General features: G+C 46.0%; 1 protein-coding gene across 1 annotated transcript in view; it reads right to left on the bottom strand.

Annotated features, from left to right (window-relative positions):
* Positions 1-7,117: 7,117 nt before the first annotated feature.
* cav4b (caveolin 4b) overlaps positions 7,118-21,287 on the bottom strand; it is a gene marked incomplete at both ends in the record, with an annotated part of 30,761 nt that continues 16,591 nt past the window's right edge. The window contains one exon of the mRNA XM_084311743.1: positions 7,118-7,301. Coding sequence (XP_084167869.1) covers positions 7,118-7,301 — 184 coding nt within the window. The remainder of the gene's footprint in view (positions 7,302-21,287) is intronic.

A 21,287-nucleotide genomic window follows, 5' to 3' on the forward strand; every position in this document is an offset into this window, starting at 1 on the left:
GGTAGATACGTCTCAAGGATACTTTGTTAGCAATGACGTGCTCATGAGAAAGTGGACACCACCTAACCTGTCCAGTCTGGATGACTGGGGCAGTGTGTTTCAGATTGTTGTTCCAGCCGTGTATCGTCCTGATATACTGCATCTAGCACATGATCATGATCTTGCTGGTCACATGGGGGTCAGGAAGACTTATGACCGTGTGCTGAGACATTTTTGTTGGCCTGGTTTGAAGTCAGATGTGGCACAATATTGTCGCTCGTGCCATGTGTGTCAGGTGGTTGGTAAACCAAACCAGAAGATCCCTCAGGCTCCTCTGCAGCCTATCCCTGCCATTGGGGAACCTTTTGAGCGGATCCTCATTGACTGTGTTGGTCCCCTCCCTCGAACTAAGACAGGGAACCAGTACCTTTTGACTATTATGTGTGCAGCGACCCGTTTTCCTGAAGCCATTCCTTTACGCAAGATCACAGCCCCAGCTATATCCAAAGCTTTGGTTAGGTTTTTTTCGACTTTTGGTCTACCAAAGGTCATTCAATCAGATCAAGGGTCTAACTTCATGTCCCGTCTCTTTGCTCAGGTCCTCCAGCAGTTGTCTATCCAGCATTGCCCTTCCTCTGCCTATCATCCAGAGTCCCAGGGGGCGCTGGAGAGATTTCACCAGACTATCAAAACAATGCTGCGGGCATATTGTACGGAGTTCGACAAAGACTGGGATGATGGAATTCCTTTGCTTCTGTTTGCTGCTAGGGAGGTAACCCAGGAGTCTCTTGGATTCAGCCCGGCTGAGCTGGTGTTCGGCCACACAGTGAGGGGTCCTTTGAAACTGCTGAAGGAAAAGTGGTTGGCTGACCAGACTCCTTCCTCTACTAATTTGTTGGACTATGTGTGTGACTTCAGGCTTAAGCTTAGTAGAGCATGTGAACTAGCGAAAAAGAACCTAAAGGTAGCCCAAGGAAAAATGAAGGTGTGGTATGATAGGCGGGCCCGACATAGGGTGTTCTCACCGGGAGACAAGGTGTTGGTTCTCTCGCCTATTCTTGGGTCTGCATTACAGGCTAAATACAGTGGGCCATACTCCATTGAGCACAAAGTTGGTGAGGTCGACTACTTGATTAAAACTCCCGACCGCAGGCGCAAGAGTAGATTATGTCACGTCAATATGTTGAAGGCGTACAATGATAGGGCTCAGATTGACCAGTCAGGGGTCAAGCCTGTGGCTGTTCTAACAGTTTCTGCATCTCCTATTGTAGCCGACTGTTCTGTGTCGAAGGAGATTTCTCAGGGCCGGTTGCCAAACACCCAGATACTAGGTGACTTGGACTCACACCTGTCGTACTTACCACTTCCTGAGCGTACGGATGTGGTGCGCCTACTTAGACAGCATACACGTTTGTTTTCTGATGTCCCTAGTCGTACTAATGTACTCGAGCATGACATTGATGTTGGTAGTGCAGGGCCAATTAAGCAACATGTCTATAGGGTGAATCCGGAAAAACGAAGGATCTTGAGTAAGGAAGTAGACTATATGGTGAGACATGGCATTGCGGAGCCCAGTTCTAGTGCGTGGAGCTCCCCCTGCCTGCTTGTTGATAAGCCAGACTGCACTCATCGGTTCTGTACTGATTTCCGTAAAGTTAATGCAGTAACCAAGCCGGACTCGTACCCTCTGCCTCGGATGGACGACTGTATCGATCGGGTGGGTTCAGCAGCCTTTGTAAGTAAATTGGATTTGCTAAAGGGATACTGGCAGGTTCCGCTTACTCCGCGCGCACGTGAGATATCCGCTTTTGTCACACCAGAGAGTTTCTGCCAGTATACAGTGATGGCCTTTGGCATGCGAAATGCCCCAGCGACGTTTCAGCGGCTAGTGAACAAGGTCCTGGGCGGGGTAGCGTTCTGTGAGGCATATCTGGATGACCTGGTTATCCACAGTTCCTCTTGGTCACAACATGTGGAGCATCTGGCCGAAGTGTTCAAGCGGTTGGGTGATGCTAACTTGACAGTTAACCTTGCGAAATGTGAATTTGGACAGGCCACGGTTACCTACCTGGGTAAGGTGGTTGGACGTGGGCATGTGTGCCCCATTACAGCTAAGGTGGAGGCTATAGTGGGCTTCCCTGCTCCCATCACCAGGCGGGAGTTAAAGCGCTTCCTAGGTATGGCAGGGTACTATAGGAGTTTCTGTAGGAACTTTGCTTCTGTTGTTGCCCCTTTGACCAATCTGCTCAGTCCTAAGGTACCTTTCGTGTGGACTGAGACTTGTCAACAGTCTTTTGAGAGCATCAAGGGTATTCTGATTAGCGCTCCCGTTCTGTCAGCTCCCGATTTTCAACTGCCATTCAAGTTGGCAGTGGATGCTAGTGACCTCGGTGCTGGAGCCGTCCTCCTGCAAGAGGATGCATTAGAGGTGGAGCACCCAGTGTGCTACTTTTCTAAAAAGTTTGACAGGCATCAACTGCACTACTCTACTATAGAGAAGGAGACGCTCGCTTTGGTTCTTGCCTTGAACCATTTTGATGTTTACGTGGGATCCTCCAGTTTACCCCTTGTTGTGTATACAGACCATAACCCTTTGGTTTTTCTTCGCAGCATGGTGAATTCGAATCATCGTTTGATGCGATGGAGTTTGTTCCTCCAGGCGTATAACTTGGATATTCGCCACATTCGTGGGAGGGACAACGTGCTAGCAGACGCCCTCTCACGATCGTAGTACCGGTGTTTGTGGTACCCGTTATCGCTGTGGTGGTAGAGGCCCTGACAACTAAGGGATCACAGTTGTTTTTGTTTTGTTTATGGGTTGTTGTGTAGTGGTTGCCTCTTGGGCAACCAGTTTGGTGGGGGAGGTGTTATGTACTAGAGGCCTGGTCACTCCTGTGTCACCAGGGCAGGCAGGTGAGGGCTGCCAATTAGCCAATTAGTGCTGATTGGTTACCTGCTGGGGAGCTTCAAAGGCAGACCCAGAAACACACATGCACGGTCTGTGCCTAGTGAAAGAGCTGTCAGGTTCTTACAGTCCTTGTCCGTTGGGTTACCAGTACATTAGCTTATAGTTATATTAGTAGTTCCTTGGTTTAGTAGCATTTTTGAGTTAGAGCACAGGGTTTTGGTGTTGATTACACATAGGTTGCGTACCCATGAGCCAGGGTCGTAACAACGAGATTGAAACTGTATGGATTGAAATCTTATTTGAAAGGGCAAAATCAGTACTAATAGGCACAATCTATAGACCACCAGAACAGAGTGGCTTTTATGACACACTTGATGGGTGCTTAACTGGGGTGGAGGGCATAGAAAAAATCCTTATTGGGGACTGGAACACGGATATGCTACGTAAAGCAGCACCCGTCTTCAAGGCCTTCAGTAGATTTTCTGATCTGCACGGTTTCAGCCAGCTAATCACCCAACCCACAAGGGTGTGTGAATCAACCCAGACTACCATTGACCTCATCCTGACCTCCGACAAGTCCATGATCTCCAATAAAGGGGTGATAGCATGCGGGTTAAGTGATCATTATATGATATTCTGTTCCCGCAAAAAGCTAAAGCAAAAGGCTGGCTGTCACAAAACGGTCACATCTAGAGACCTCAAAACGTACTCTAGCGAGGCCTTTAACCTTGAACTGAAGAGCCTGGACTGGTCAGATGAACTCAATGGTACACTGGTTGAAGAAACCTGGCTTGGCTTCAAAACCAAATTCTCAACAATACTAAACAACATGGCCCCCCTAAGAACCACCAGGGTAAAAAATCGCGCTGAGCCGTGGATGCACACTGAAATACTGACCGCTATGAAAGCCAGAGACAAAAAATGCTCTGAATTTCATAAAAGTCAGTCAAAGCTTACCAAAAGCACGAGCAGTGAACTCCAAGCCCACGTGACAGAACTCAAACTAGAAAGAAACAGACTAAGAAATGACGTAAACTCCATGATAAAAACTGCAAAAAAAAATTTCATCAATGACAAAACTGAGGAAAACAAAAATAAACCACGTGAACTTTGGAAATTACTCAATAATCAACTAGGCTGCAGTAAAAAACTTAAAACCAGGTTCTCAAACATAAACATAAAGACGGACAACACGCTCATCACAGACAAACTGGATGTAGCCAATTACTTAAACACTTTCTTCACAAACATAGCCACAACACTGGTAAACAAACTACCCTCCCACTCAGGGCAGTATGGGGTAGAACACATAGTAGCATACTACAAGAACCTAGGCGTCCACAAAGACGATTTCAAACTGGAAATGGTAACTACAGATGAGGTACTCAATAAACTGAGCGCCCTCCAACCGAACAAGGCCACTGGCCATGACAACATCCCCTCCAAATTCCTCAGAGACTCAGCAGCCGCCATCACCCCAGTCATCACACACATAATAAACCTCTCCATAAAACAGGGACACGTCCCCAAGGACTTCAAAATAGCGAGAGTAACACCCCTGCACAAAAAGGGCAGCAAATTAGACCCAGGCAACTACCGCCCTGTTTCTATCCTTACATCCATCTCGAAAGTCATGGAAAAAATAGTATACGAACAGGTCGAAAAGTACCTTACGGATAAAAATCTAATCTACGAATTCCAATCTGGCTTCAGAACATCCCACTCCACTGACACATGCCTTCTCTATTTGAACGACCACATCAAGCAAGAGGTGGACGCGGGCAAATACTGCGGCATGGTCATGCTAGACCTACAAAAGGCCTTCGACACTGTCAATCACACCATTCTGATTGACAAGCTAAAAGCAATTGGTTTTGATAGTTTATCAGTGAGCTGGATACAATCCTACCTGGAGGGGAGAGAACAGATGGTGGAGGTAAACGGTACCCTATCCCCCCCCCTCACAGTGAACTGTGGTGTTCCACAAGGAAGCATACTAGGACCACTACTGTTCCTAATTTATGCAAATGACATGTCGTCAGCTTGTGACTGCAACTTGTTCCTGTTTGCGGACGACTCAGCCCTGCTGGTCTCTGACAAGAACAAGTTACAGGTTGAAAAAACCCTCAGCTCGGAACTAGGCAAAATCTGCATATGGCTCGCCGACAACAAACTATCATTACACATGGGCAAAACAGAGTCCATTCTCTTCGGTTCAAATAACAAACTCAGCAAAACAGACGGCTTCTCAGTTACAGTGGGTGACAATATTGTCACAAGGAAAGATGAAATTACCTACCTGGGTTCCATCCTAGAGGCTAATCTTTCCTGTGACAAAATGGCATCCAATGTAATACAATCAACGAACTCGATTCTTGTACCGGATCTCCTCCCTGGTAAACAAGAATACCCTGAAGACTCTGGCAGGAGCACTCATTCAAGGGTACTACGACTATGCTTGCACCTCATGGTACCAAAGCACCTCAAAGGCACTAAAAACCAAATTACAAACATCTCAAAACAACCTAGTCAGACTACTGCTTGACCTGACTCCTAGAACCCACCTCACCCCTGCACACTTTGCCAACCTAGGATGGCTTAGAGTAGACGACAGAGTACAGCAACTTGCAATGGGCCTGGTCTACAAGATACACTACACGACCAAGGTACCCATGTACATGTCAAAATACTTCCCAAAGGTCAGTGAATACCACGATCACAACACCAGAGGGAGCTCCACAAATCATGTAAAACCCAGATTCGGCTCAAACAAGGGACTAAACACGTTTCGCAATTATGCCACAACAATGTGGAACGCCCTACCCAAAGCTGTAAAGGAATGTAAATCACTACCCACCTTCAAAAACACTCTCAAAGAACATCTACGGGAGACTGCAATTCAAAACTGGCCCCTACAAATGTCCTAACCCAGTTGTACAATAAAGACCAAGCATGGCTTTGTCAGTATTCCAATGTACAGCCCCACCCAACCCCACCCCACCTACCCAACCTCCTCCAATGTACAGTTTCTATGTCAAATGTATGTCAGTATTCCAATGTACAGTGTCCCCCCCCCCCTACCCAACCCCCCCCCCCCCCCCCCCCCCCCCACCTCCAATGTACAGCCCCACCCCACCTACCCAACCTCCCCCAATGCACAGTTTCTATGTCAAATGTATATACTCTTCTTCTGGATTTTTTTAGTATCACAAACAGTACTGTATTTGAAAATCTGGTATGTCATAAATGTATAGATGTAGCAGTACTGTCTATCTGTATGTCATGTGTGTCATATGATGAATTGAAAATGGGGGACCCTGATGGAAACAAGACGAAAGTCTTTCTCAGGTCTGCATCCCCTTAACAATTGTATGTATTGAGCTGTACTGTACTGTACCCATTCTGCAATCTGTTAATAAACTTTTCAATCAATCAATCAATCAAGTACAAAAATAGTCTAAAAGAGAGTATATACATTACATTCTGAAAACAGTGTAAAACCTTTCGGAAATAATAGGTCTACCTTTTGTAGCATAATATATTAAAAATAAATGCACAAGACAATGTTTATTTTTGTACCTCCATTTTATTTCCCTAACAAACCAATCCTCATCAAGACTCATTATTCAGAGTTATCTATTTAAAATCAATACTTGGCGCCTTATATAAAAAAGTTAAATAGAAAATAATATGAAATGAAAATAATATTACTCTTACAGATTAATTGTTTTTAGGGGGCTCTATTGGTTATTTAGACCTAAGTATCTATTCTAAAGCCATACAATTTCTGTCTATTGCTGGTTCATTTTAGATATAAAACAGCCCAACATTAGACCGGGATGCAAAAGAAGATCCTTGCCAATTCAGGCTCCAAAGACTACAGCTTATTAAATAACTCACTCACTCACTCACTCACTCACTCACTCACTCACTCACTCACTCACTCACTCACTCACTCACTCACTCACTCACTCACTCACTCACACACACACACTCACTCACTCACTCACTCACTCACTCACTCACTCACTCACTCACTCACTCACTCACTCACTCACTCACTCACTCACTCACTCACTCACTCACTCACTCACTCACTCACTCACTCACTCACTCACTCACTCACTCACTCACTCACTCACTCACTCACTCACTCACTCACTCACTCACTCACTCACTCACTCACTCACTCACTCACTCACTCACTCACTCACTCACTCACTCACTCACTCACACACATTCCTTGTCAATCATTAAGGGTGAGTCCTTGTTTGCCAGTGAAATGGCTACTTGGCTGCAGCAGAGAGCGAGGGAGGCGCACACGGGAGCGATGAGGACGTTCACAACACACATCCACAGTGAGCGCAGACACGGGAGGAAGGTCTGACACAGCTGGACGCAAGGCACCGCGAACCTACAGGGAGAGAGAGAGAGGGGAGAGAGAGGGGGGAGAGAGAGAGAGAGAGAGCGAGAGAGAGAGCGAGCGAGAGAGAAAGGGAAAAGAGGAGAGAGAGGAGAGAGGGTGCAAGGAGAGAGAGAGAGGAGAGAGAGAGAGAGGAGAAAGAGAGAAGAGAGATACAGGGAAAAAGAGGAGAGAGAGAGCGAGGAGAGAGCAAGGAAAGAGAGAGTGTGAGAGAGAGTGTGTGTGAGAGAGAGCGAGGAGAGAGAGAAAGCGAGGCGAGAGAGAACGAGGAGAGAGAGAGCGAGAATAGAGAGAAAGAGAAGAGAGAGAGAGGAGAGAGTAAAATGTCGAGGTACTCGTTATTTTACTTGAGTATTTACATTTTTAGAAAACATTTAAATTCAAAGGAAATAATGTACTTTTTAAACTAGTTTTAGTTTGAACTAGTAACACATTACTAGTTACTAGTTATTTTGTAAATAAAACATGGGATGATGGGATAAAGATTACGTACTTTCAGATTTGAAGCCTGCTAACTACAAGTGGACGTAATCAGAGCAGCATAACTGGACCACATACCACTTTAATATAACCTTATATCAGAGCAGCATAACTGGACCACACACCACTTTAACATGACCTTTAATCAGAGCAACATAACTGGACCACACACCACTTTAACATGACCTTTAATCAGAGCAGCATAACTGGACCACACACCACTTTAACATGACCTTTAATCAGAGCAGCATAACTGGACCACATACCACTTTAACATGACCTTTAATCAGAGCAGCATAACTGGACCACATACCACTTTAACATGACCTTTAATCAGAGCAGCATAGCTGGACCACATACCACTTTAACATGACCTTTAATCAGAGCAGCATAACTGGACCACATACCACTTTAACATGACCTTTAATCAGAGCAGCATAACTGGACCACACACCACTTTAACATGACCTTTAATCAGAGCAGCATAACTGGACCACATACCACTTTAACATAACCTTTAATCAGAGCAGCATAACTGGACCACACACCACTTTAACATGACCTTTAATCAGAGCAGCATAACTGGACCACATACCACTTTAATATAACCTTTAATCAGAGCAGCATAAGTGGACCACATACCACTTTAACATAACCTTTAATCAGAGCAGCGTAACTGGACCACATACCACTTTAACATAACCTTTAATCAGAGCAGCATAACTGGACCACATACCACTTTAACATAACCTTTAATCAGAGCAGCATAACTGGACCACATACCACTTTAACACAACCTTTAATCAGAGCAGCATAACTGGACCACATACCACTTTAACACAACCTTTAATCAGAGCAGCATAACTGGACCACATACCACTTTAACATGACCTTTAATCAGAGCAGAATAACTGGACCACATACCACTTTAACGTGACCTTTAATCAGAGCAGCATAACTGGACCACATACCACTTTAACATCACCTTTAATCAGAGCAGCATAACTGGACCACGTACCACTTTAACATCACCTTTAATCAGAGCAGCATAACTGGACCACGTACCACTTTAACATCACCTTTAATCAGAGCAGCATAACTGGACCACATACCACTGTAACATAACGTTAGGTTATGGCTATAACCAAGTTCTGTTAGTTAGGGGTGACGCTTGGCATCACTACTGCACTTCCTCGCGTACGTGCACGCGCACTGAATAAATTCCACAAATGTACCTTTAATACCAGTATTAGTCTGACCACACCCCTCATCAGCTTACCTTCATAAGCAGGTGTGTGGTCACCTGCTCTCCTCCTTCCCAAGCTTTCACCACAAGGTGAGGTCAAGGGCTGCAGCGGCCGTCTGATGCCAAGCGTCACCCCTAACTAACAGAACTTGGTTATAGCCATAACCTAACGTTCTGTTTCGTTAAGGGGCTCTGCTTGGCATCACTACTGCACAAGGGGAGGCCAAGCGGAGCCGCTGGCTGACAAATACACCCCGCTGACAGCCCCCCAAAACCATCAGAACAGGGAGGGCCGAGCCCCCCCGACCCCCCCTAATGGAGGGTATCCCCCCTATTAGGGGCTTCACAGGAAGGCGACGGACCCGACCGTGCGAAGAGGCACTCAAGCAACTCAACGCACAGGGTGAGCAGACCGTGGCTTGACCCCACGACTACACACACGCACAACCCGCATGCCACCCGGGAACGAACGGAGGAACAACCTCGTTACTGCCCCCAGAATCACGGGGTCAAGGGCAAACCCAACCCCGTGGCAAGGCCGTAGCAGCGGAGCGCGAAGGAAGACCCAGACCCACCAAAAGGACTGGACTCCCTGGAATGGGGGCCCGGAGAAGTCCATGATGCCAGCATCAAGACCCCACCAGGTGGGCACGTAGTGCCCCGCCCCCCACATCGCCAGCGTATTCGGACAAAGGCCCCTCAGTTACTGCACCTGGCATTCCCAGGCGGTAACCCAACCAAGTACTAACCAGGCCAGAACCTGCATAGCTTCCGAGATCGGACGAGATCGGGCATGTTCAGGTCGGTACGGCCGTAAGCCGAGCGGGCCCTGTCCCCCCAATAGTACACCGCCTGGCACACTGACCCTGCAGAACAGGCAGTCAGCATGGCCGTAAGCACACAAAAAAGGTTAACCAACGGAAGCAGGCAGCGCACCGGGGAAAAACCAGGCAACAGGCTGTCAACCCTAGCCTGGAGACTGCGGACGAGACACAGCTGCCCCGGCGGAAGGGGCGTATGCTGGCGTTGTTGCATGACCAAGCCTCCATTCAAAAACCCCCACCCAGAGGGGTTGAGGCAGAGAAGGCTGACACGATTGGCAGACGTCATGAACGTGCAGGGGCACCCTCAACCGGGTAACCCGGGAGTTGACACTGCTCCAACACACCAGGGAATCAACCACCTCGGTGTTACCCAATGCGGTGGTTGTTCCTATAACCCCTCAAGAAAAAACTCCAAAACACACCTGCGGGTATACACCGGCTATACCGCAGTACAAGTGTCTCAGTTTCCAAAAAAGGGTTAACCCAGGCCTACGGGTCGACGAACATTACCTCGGACCGGGCCTGGCGATACGGGAAGCACAGGGTCACCAGAGGAGGTCAAAGACCACCCCCAACAGGCCCCTCTTTGCCATGCGTGAGAGAGGAGCGAAAAATAATGGAGAACCAGCCCCTAAGCACACCGTACTTGGTATTCCCAGGCTGTCTCCCAACCAAGTACTAACCAGGACCAACCTGTGTAGCGGCCGAGATCCGACGAGATCGAGCGTGTACAGGTTGGCATGGCCGTAAGCCATTACGACAGTGCTGAGTAAAAACGTACCCAACCAGGGTCTCCATAGCGCTTAACCCTGTGACACCCGGACCGACCTGGCATTTTTCCCCCTGAAAAAAACCCAAGTCCCTCAGGGTACCAGAACAGCAGATCTGCATCCCCGGCGGACAACGGGTTCAACTGATCCGGTCCAGCGTGACCAGAACCAGTCCCGTGCCCTAACCACGCCGACATGCCAACTCCAGGAGAAAGGGCAGATATGCGTGTCAATCTTAACATGAAAAAGAAGGCGCCACCCAGACGTTCGGCCGAACCGCGCCTGGTGGCCCACCCCAAGGGCGTGAGACCCCTCTACATATGTTCAGATCCATTCCGTCATCAACCCCCAGACATGAACGAGAATCCGTCGAAAAACCAACCCAGGTCGTGGGACTTGGTCGTCGGAAGAGGAAAAACCCCCATCTCAGTTGCTTTATAAAAACGCTGTTTCAACCACAAGCAACCAAGGCGTGCCAGTCAGTCGCCTGTTTACAGCGAGCTAGCACTATACGTGCGTCGGGACACACCCCCATCAATGAACAGGCTATTTAGACCTGTCATTGAATCCCCAAGGCGCCCAGGGGAACGACAAGAGGGGTGTGACACTCCCTAACTCCAAAACTTTTTGAATAGAAAAGAAGGAAGCATCAACAGTATGTATCCCAGTCTACACAGCCAGGGGTAAAAATTTTTCACATTTTTACATCCCACCACCCTCCCATAGGAAGGAGACAGGGATCCCCAGAGAGACTTCCCACGCGAGCTGTACAGATTGAAAAGAATATATTGCACCTTGAGCCATGTAAAAAATCGGTTTTAGGGCTCTCCGGGGAAGAGGCACTGAACCCATACACACTCAATAATCGAATTGAATCGAAAACATATACAATAGAATAGGACCCGTCTAGAGGGTCCACTCACTTTGACAATCTGAGGAGGAAGGCTCTGTACTCAGATGGAGGCTCCCTCACATGGAAGAAGAAGTCCGAACTCACAGAAGGCCCGAATAGGCGCTTGGTGAGGAGGAGCCCTGACCACCCCCCTGAAACAGATCCATCACATGGACCTGAACAGCACACGGAAGTCCTACCAACAGAGACGCGCACGGTGACGTACTTTATGGTGGGGGAATTCCTGTGGTGCACACGCCCAATATACCAGGCCGTGGGACCAGGAAACTCCCCCCCCCCCCCCCCCCCGTAACGTGCCGAACCGCCACGTGACGGGAACCTTGAAGGACAGGGGGTGTACCCCTGACCGACAGAAACAAGGGGGAGAGGAAAGGTTACCAGTTCACCCCTTTACGACCCCACACCCATGATACAATGTAATGACAAAAAGAGAATATGACACAGTCATAGTCAGCTCTATGAAGCGTTTGACAGCTCCACACAGCGCATGAGCTAACCTGCTATCTGATTTTTACTAAGGAAAAACACAGAATAGAGAGGGCTCTAAGAGCCCCGGTCCAACATACACATGTGCTTCTGTGGCCAGTCCAACCCAGTTGTAGGTCACATGACACACACAACCCATCATCACCTACAAAAAATGGCAAACACACTCAACAGAGGAACGCCGTTTTTCACAATGAGAGAATACATCATTCTCGATTAGTATCGGCCACAGGCCTTGCTAAGCACACACGACAGCGACCAAACCATTTTTTCTTTTAGGAAAATAAAGTTTCTCCAGCAGATTTAGCACAACCTCAGCAATCAAGCTAAGAGTTACATCGCATCCCTACCACACAAAAGACACAAATAGTGCACAAACATGTCTGATAGGAGGATGAAAAGTCCCCAGGGAACCGGGGGGAAACACAATCCTCTTATTTTACCCTCAATACGGCCAGTTAAAACAGGAAAACCTGTTAATATGTGAACACACTGTTCATTGTCATCACAGGCTGAGAAAAGAACATTCTTTCACTCACTTGTCACCAAGCATAGCTTCATAGGTTAGTTACCTTAGTTGTGAGTACACGGTACATATAAACACCATGATGTTTCTCACACAACAACCAGATCATTACATCCCGATTTGCACGGAGAAGCTAACTGCCAGTGACAAAAACAGCTCACACATAACCCGCGCCGTATCCCAAATGCATTGCAGCAACACACGTTTTGGGAAAAACATCGTTATTCACAATACATTTAGAAAAGTAAAACCAGAAAACGTGTTATAAGGTCTGGTCAAACCTGTTCCTACCCGGAACGTAGATCAGCGAAGTGCAGTCACAGACACCGTAGGAACACAGCCGCTCCTGTGTTGTTTGAACTGGGCAGCGTCGCCGCTCCAACCCGCACTACAGTCCTTTGTTGATGCAACCTTGCCGTCCTGGCTCAGGGCAGGGTCGACGAAACATCCCCTGTCAAGGATGACGTCGTAGTCAAGAGTGTAAAACATGTTAAAATCAAAGCACGTTCAACAGAATAGCATCAAGCTAACGGCCGCTCCAACCGTTCGGGTGCTACTGCTCCTGCTCGTGAGACGCCGAGCTAACGACGCACGCGATCAGAAGCGAGCTCACGGCGGCACGCGAGAAGCTAAGCTACCCCGCGCCAGGCCATGGCCTATAGCAGCAAGCTAACGTTACCTAGCGATCACGACATGCTAGCACCGCAGCTAACAGCTGTGAGCAGGCCATGCAGCGATCCCAGCAGGCTAACGCAGCAGTTAACAGCTGACTGGCTAACCGTAAGCTAAGCAACTATCAACTGAACCTGTAAACAATGACATAACACTCACCCAGACAGGCCGCCGTTCTGAACCTCTCCTCACTTTTTAAGAGAAAAGAGAAAACAAGATGTCAACACCGCTTCACAACGGTGATTTTACCAACACCCGACGGAATCAGCACAATACCAACTGGCCTGTGTAGCTGACTTTGAACATGGATCTGCCGCTATCGCACATCCATGCACATATCCCCTCGTGAAGGAATACTCTCATTTGGATATGAAAGATGGGGCCTTAACACGGTGACAGAGAGAATCCACTCGTCCAAAACACACAGGGATTACCAGTGTTAATGGTCGCGGCCCACTAGTTAAAACTATAATGGTCTTCAGACCAAGGTCTTCTGTCGCCTAGGTGGCTGAACAAAGGACCCTAGCCTGGGGCCGGTTTCCATAAACATTGTCAAGTAGCCCCCATACCACTAACAGACAAGTGGAGCCTGCCAGCAAACACTACTCACCCAACCTGGAACGCACCGCTTCTCACAACAGCGGCATGTCCAACAGTTCAGCTGTGGCCTGACAGGTTTCACCCCAACAAACACAGCAAGGAACTGCAGTTGAGAAGCATGCAGCGGCGTGCTCCCAATACGAAAAACCGGTGGAGGGTTTTTAGAATGATCATCATCTTCTAGACACTCCAGTACGAAGACAATATCGCCGTATTTTCTCGAAAATAGTGAGAGAGAAAATAAAGATATGATGTCAACGTATCTCCTTCCTTGTAAACAAAAAAATTTTCTCCACTAACAACACGTCAAGTGGGGTACTACCGAGGCACTTTCTTGTGGTGAAAGCGAGAAGGAGGAGAGCAGGTGACCACACACCTGCTTATGAAGGTAAGCTGATGAGGGGTGTGGTCAGACTAATACTGGTATTAAAGGTACATTTGTGGAATTTATTCAGTGCGCGTGCACGTACGCGAGGAAGTGCAGTAGTGATGCCAAGCAGAGCCCCTTAACGAAACAGAACCTTTAATCAGAGCAGCATAACTGGACCACATACCACTTTAACATGACCTATAGATGTCAATGGATCAAGGGTTGAACGCTACCAAGCACTGAAATTGGCTAGTGTCTTTATACCTGTATCACTGTACATAATTAATACTACAACTCTGTACATCTGATTAGCACTATTACTCAGTAGTACTAATGTATATATTTTATACCCAGTTTAATCACCTGTACATTGTATATTTCTATTGCACTTTACTGTTACATTTGCACCACTCTGGTTGGATGCCAAACTCCTTTTCGTTGTACCGTACTTGTGCTGTAATGACAATACATTTGAATCTAATCTAATTTAAAAGTGCACAAATGTCCCAGGGGTTCTCAACCTTTCTGCTGCCAAGGCACCCCTGTGTTCAATAAAATATTCCAGGGCACCGCTACATACGATAAATACTTTTCCGGTCCTGTCTTTTTTGCTACAATGATGACAAAAGTGCTTGCTTTCAAAATAATGTTTATTTAAGAAACCGGGAAACACATTTGTGTGTATATGCAGGCTATATAATGCATTATTAACAGGTGTTTCAGGTCTAAATGGCTTAGTACTGTTGACAGTACGCTGCTTGTAGGAGTAAATCAAATAGCATATTTCTTTAAATAAAATTACAGAAAATTATCACTAAAGTGCTATCTGTTGCAGCTGCACTCTTTTCCATAAAAATAGCATTATTTGGATAAGTGTGACCATTTCACAGAAAAAGGATCACCAAGTTACCATTTCTCAAAACATATAAATAAATACAGAAAATAAGCACTCGTTCACTCAGTGGACATTTCTAGCTCAATGTGAGGTCTGCTGCTGCTGGCTAATAATACGGTCAATACGTGGGGAGATCTTTGACAAGGCAACACGCATGTCATCCTCAAGGCTCAACATGGCCCTATATTTAGTTTTCAGAGCTGTCTTTGGATCCACCTACATATGTGAACAGACAGTCTCAGTCATGAAGTTTACCAAATCCAGGTACAGATCCTCTCTCACTGATGAACATCTGTCAGCTGTGCTTCGCATCTCCACCTCAGACATTTAACCTGACTTTGATGTACTTGTTAAAGCTCAAAAGAGACTGGATTTCTCACACTGAATGAAAAAAAATAACTGAAGAACACTAAAATGTGGGAATATAACAAGTGAAATGGGACACTTGATCCTTTTCTTTTTTCTGCACAGTAAAAGAAAAGAACTGAAGAACACTAAAATGTGGAAATATAACAAGTGAAATGGGACACATGATATTTTTTTTGCACAGTTCTGAAAACATTAAATGTAAAGTAAAAAAGGCTACAAAACTGGGACACTTTTCTTTACACAGTTACACAGTTCAGTGACATGTCTTGTTTATTTTAGCTTCAAAGATGATGTGATGTCTTTAGAAATCTAAGAAAACCCTTGTTTCAATAGTATATGAAACTCAAAATGCCCTTTGTTATTAACACTTTGAGCGCCACTCACGGCTAATCTCGGGTTTACGATAGTGACGTTGAAAGCCACGTCACGGCTTTTCTCTGAATTTTTTAATTTTTTTATTTTTGCGATCTGAAATCATATTGCATCACCCGAGCCTACCGGAAATCCAGGGGCCGCTGGCGATCAGATGTGAAAAAAGCGCCCCCTATCGTCTCCCAGATGGTAAATCACCCTTTTGGAATGGACTCAATGAAAATGGATGGGGAAAAAAATATATTCCAGTCCACATTTTCCAGTCCACTGATGCAGCCGGAGTTACCAGAGTTCATTCTGGAGCCTCTGAGCCGCGGCGAGCATGGGTTATACTGTACACACGTTGGATCAATATACTTGTCGATTTTTTTGAATGGTGATCAGGAATTGAAATATACCATTTGGATACCATCTGATGTCAGGTAAGGAATCTATGTTATCAGTGTTAGGATAATCAGACTCGTTTTCACAGAGATATAAGCTTTTTTGTGATATGTGCTCCAGCGGTTTCACTGTAAAATCCATGAGGAAATGAAAGCAGCTATTATCAGCGTGCGGCTCGAACATGCGTGCGTGCACATATACTATTGATCATCTAGCGTTTATTTGAAAACGATTCATAAATAGGCCGACAAATATCAACGTTCTGGAATATTCCAGTAAAAGGCGATTATCATAGAATAGGTTGTTTTTCACCTGAAAACGGGTGCTTTTCAAAATGCTCTCAAACGGAAATGAAGCGATAAAAAAACGATCTGCCTTGACAACACTGACTGGAAAATGATTCTTTGATAAGCGACGGGCAGATTAGACACATAGCCATAATTTAAAACATAGATTAGGCGATATTAACGTTAACATTGACGCCGATGGTGGCATTCAAGGGACTAAATGTGAATTAACCCACAGCACTCAAAGTGTTAATGTGACTGAAAATGAGTTAAATGTTTCACATTTTGTTTATCATTATTATTATTTATCATTTTGGAAATTATATTTGAATAAATTATATTTTTAAATGTTTATGTTAGAAATGTTCATTTCCATTATTTCCACCATGTGCAACATTTCCTAAGAACAGCCATGTCCATTCCATCAACTCCAAATCTGTGCTATGAGCTCAATTCTCCCGGTGCATGCAGAAGTAGAATTGCTGTCTTGTTTTGGATGAATGAGTAGAAATGAAAAACGGAAATCTTGTTTTATTAAAGTAGTTTTGACATGTGATATAGATAAAGATATTGTTTCATTGTGTATTGATTAACTTTACATTTGCGCTTCATTACTTTACAAAAGTTATACTGGCACAATGGATTATGGGTAAATGCAACGTTAAAGCAGTGCCAATGTAAGACTGACTTTACATTAAACTAATGACAATAATATAGTATAAAGTAGGGTATTATTTGGACTAAAGAATGGTGTTGTCTCACCCTACTCGCATGTTGAGGGGAGAGCAACATACATTATACACTGAGAAACCATGGCCGAGAGTGAGCTCTCCGGGAATAACCCCACTTTGCCTGACATTTTTTTTGGCAACTATAATTCTAGTTGTGTGTTAAATCAGAAACAGAACGAGAGAAGATGGCTAAGGCTGCTAAGAAGAGGGCAGCTCCCAAGCCCATGATGGCAGGTCCCAGCGTCAGTGACCTGGTCGTCGAGGAAGTATATGCTTCTAAAGAGAGGAGCGGTGTGTCTCTGGCTGCCGTGAAGAAGGCTCTGGCTGCCGGTGGCTTGGACGTGGACAAGAACAAGGCCCGCATTAAGACCGCTGTCAAGAGTCTGGTGACAAAAGGAACCCTGGTCCAGGTCAAGGGTACCGGAGCCTCCGCCTCCTTCAAGATCAACAAGGCTGAGGTTAAAGCCAAAAAGCCCGCAAAGAAAGCCGCCCCAAAAGCCAAGAAGCGTGCAGCCAAGAAACCCAAGAAGGTAGCAGCCAAGAGACGTAAGAAGGTAGCAGCCAAGAGACGCAAGAGGGTAGCAGCCAAGAGACCCAAGAAGGTAGCAGCCAAGAGACCCAAGAAGGTAGCAGCCAAGAGACCCAAGAAGGTAGCAGCCAAGAGACCCAAGAGGGTAGCAGCCAAGAGAGCCAAGAAGGTAGCAGCCAAGAGACCCAAGAAGGTAGCAGCCAAGAGACCCAAGAGGGTAGCAGCCAAGAGACCCAAGAGGGTAGCCGCCAAGAGACCCAAGAGGGTAGCCGCCAAGAGAGCCAGAAGGTAGCAGCCAAGAGTCCCAAGAACCCATGGCAACTTTTTTTGGATGGATGATTCTCTATTTTGACACTGACCATATCATGTATGTATCCATGCTGGTTGAAAATGAAAATAAAATTATCATAATAATACCAAAAAAATAAAAATAAAAAATAAAATAAAAAAAAAGACTCCCAAGAAGGTAGCAGCCAAGAGAGCAAAGCTCAACAAATTATGTTAAACCCAGATTCGCCAATTAAACCCAGGTTGGAATTTATCTTAAATCTCATCTCTCAGCTTCAATTTTAAAATCAGTTTCTCTTCCCAATTGTTTTGAATTTGTCGCGCTTAAAGTCTACCATGGTCCGGACCCAATAACATGCTTAAAGTCTACCATGGTCCGGACCCAATAACGGTAGTCTGCATTTACCGCCCTCCGTCAGCTGACTCATGCAACCCACACTTTGGTGAATCTGCTGTCGAAGTTTTGTGAAGATGAACTGCTCGTTTTAGGTGACCTAAATCTCAACTGGGCTAAGTGATGTTTCTTTGCAGCTTAAAAATCAAACCTGCAGCATCAACTTATCACAACTAATTACTGAACCAACCAGACCAAACCACAAAGATGACTCAAAATCCTCCCTTTTAGATCTAATCTTCACCAACAGGACTAGCATGTTGAGATCAGAGGCTCTGTGTAGGATTGTTAGTAACTGTCTAACTGTACATATGGCTGTTTACTCTAGTAACTGTTTACCTGCTACGCTGACGACACCCAAATCTACATCAGTACACAATCCCCCCACAGCCCACCCCTCAGTCACATCGAATCCTGCATCACCGAACTCCAAACTTGGATGACTCACAACTTCCTCAAATTGAACAGTGACAAGACTGAACTTCTCATCATTGGCACCAAAACCACCCTCACCAGATCCGGACCCATCACACTCACCATCAACGACTCCACCATCACCCCCTCCCCCCTAGTCCGAAACCTTGGTGTCCTCCTTGACCCCACCCTCTCATTTGACCCCCACGTCCGCTCCATCGTAATAATATCCTACTTTCACCTCCGCAACATTGCAAAAATCTGTCACTGCCTCTCCCCCCCCTGCTGCTGAATCCCTCATACACGCCTTCATCTCCCCCCGCCTGGACTACTGCAACTCCCTCCTCACTGGCATCACCTCCCGCTCCCTCCATAAACTGCAAATGGTCCAAAATTCTGCCGCCCGCCTCCTCACTAACACCCGGTCCCGCGAACACATCACTCCTCACCTTCAAAGCCCTCCAGAGCCTGCCCCCCCCCCTACCTGACTGATCTCCTTCTTCCCTACCGCCCCACCCGTTCCCTCCGGTCCTCCTCCACTGCCTCCCTCACTGTCCTGACATCCAAGCTCAAAAACTTTGGAGATCGGGCCTTCTCTCGCACTGCACCCCGACTATGGAACTCCCTCCCCCAGTCCATCAGAGACTCCCCTACACTCTCCACCTTCAAAGCTCGCCTCAAAACCCACCTGTTCTCCCACCTGTTCTCTCGCCAGTGATAATCAGTTTGGCTTTAAACGAAAACATGGAACAACAGACATGTGCATATGCTTTAAAATAAATAGTAGCCAAGTATAGAAGACAGAACTCTACAATGTTCTTATCAAAGTCAAAGATTTTATTTGCCATGTATGGACGAATCCACATTGGGATACAGGTGCCGAGCAAACACTGTGTGTCTACAACTAATCCAATACAGGAGCAGAGTAGAAACAGTACAGGAAAAATATGTAAAAACACAGACGGTATAAAACAGACCGTATAAAAGGACAAATGCTAAAGTTGATATCAACATCCCCTAAAAGTGCATATCATAGTTAAGTGCATAATGCACAGAGGCACAATTTACAGTAAAAGTGCATATAATCAAAGTGCATGATGCACAAAAACAGCACTTCCACAAACCTGACTAATAACACACCAAAAGAAAATAGGATAATATACAAATCTAGCCTTTGGAGTTATTCAGGCTGCGCACAGCACTGGGGAAGAAACTCTTAGTAAACCCAGAGGTAGAGCATGTGATAGAGCGGTAACGTCTGCCCGAGGGGAGGGGGACAAAGAGGCCATGATATTATGCTTTATGGATGCCTCTAAGGCAGTGCTTCTCAAACTTTTTCTGTCAGGCCCCCCTTTGGCGGACCAAAATATTTTGGGCCCCCCCCCCCCCCCCCTCGCCCCAACAAAATAGTCATGAAATGGGCCATGTTTAAATTAATTGAAATAACACCAATATCGTGACCTTTCAAATTGACAACACCTTCCCTCGCGAGAGCCACCTTGCCTCGCTGTGAAACAGCACTGCAGAATGGTCAGCTCCCATCTCCTCACACAGCGCAGAGAACAGGCGCGCTTTCAGGGCTCGGGTTTTGATGAAATTTACCATGTTTATAACTTCTGTCAAAACCTCATTCAGCTCAGGGCTAAGCTGTCTTGACGCTGGCGCCTCTCTGTGAATTTACAGTGCGTCCATTGCGCGTTTGGCGAGACCCCCTTGATGAGCGCCTGTAGCCCCCTCCTTTTCCCTGCCATGGCCTGCGCACCGTCAGAGCAAAAGCCCACACAGTTCTCCCATTTCAGTCCATGTTCTGTCAGGTAACTGTCAATAATTTTGAAAAGCTCATCAGCTGTCGCTCTGTTTTTGACATACCGGTATTTACAAAACAGCAGATCTTCACTCAGTGACTGGGAATTTACAAAGCAAACATAGGAAATAAGCAAACAGTCTTTATTGCTGTCAGTCTTTGACAAGGCAACACGCATGTCATCCTCAAGGCTCAACTTGGCCCTATATTTTGTTTTCAGAGCTGTCATGGATGAAAAGCCAGCTTCACACAGATATGTGGTGCTGAATGGTATCAACACCTTAACTGCTGCATCATGAGATACTTGGTACTCAGCACCACACTCTGAAACTAGCTCTCCAGGTGGTATCAGATGAGATTTCAATGAGTTCTTCCAAGGGTTTGGATGGAGATGTGTCAGGAAGCTTTGTCTCAATGTTGTCTGTAAAGTATTTTTTTTATCCAGAGTAACTTGGTGATCCTTTTCTGTGTTTTATTAAATAATGATTTTCAGATTTTGAGAAATTGTCAAACTTATCCAAATATGGTATTTTCATGGAAAACAGTGCAGCTGCAACAGATAGCACTTTAGTGATAATTTTCTGTAATAAAAAAAGAATACATTTTATTTTGATTTTTATATC

The sequence above is a fragment of the Notolepis coatsorum genome (assembly GCF_963971535.1).
Source record: "Notolepis coatsorum genome assembly, chromosome: 4".
Lineage (NCBI taxonomy): Eukaryota > Metazoa > Chordata > Actinopteri > Aulopiformes > Paralepididae > Notolepis > Notolepis coatsorum.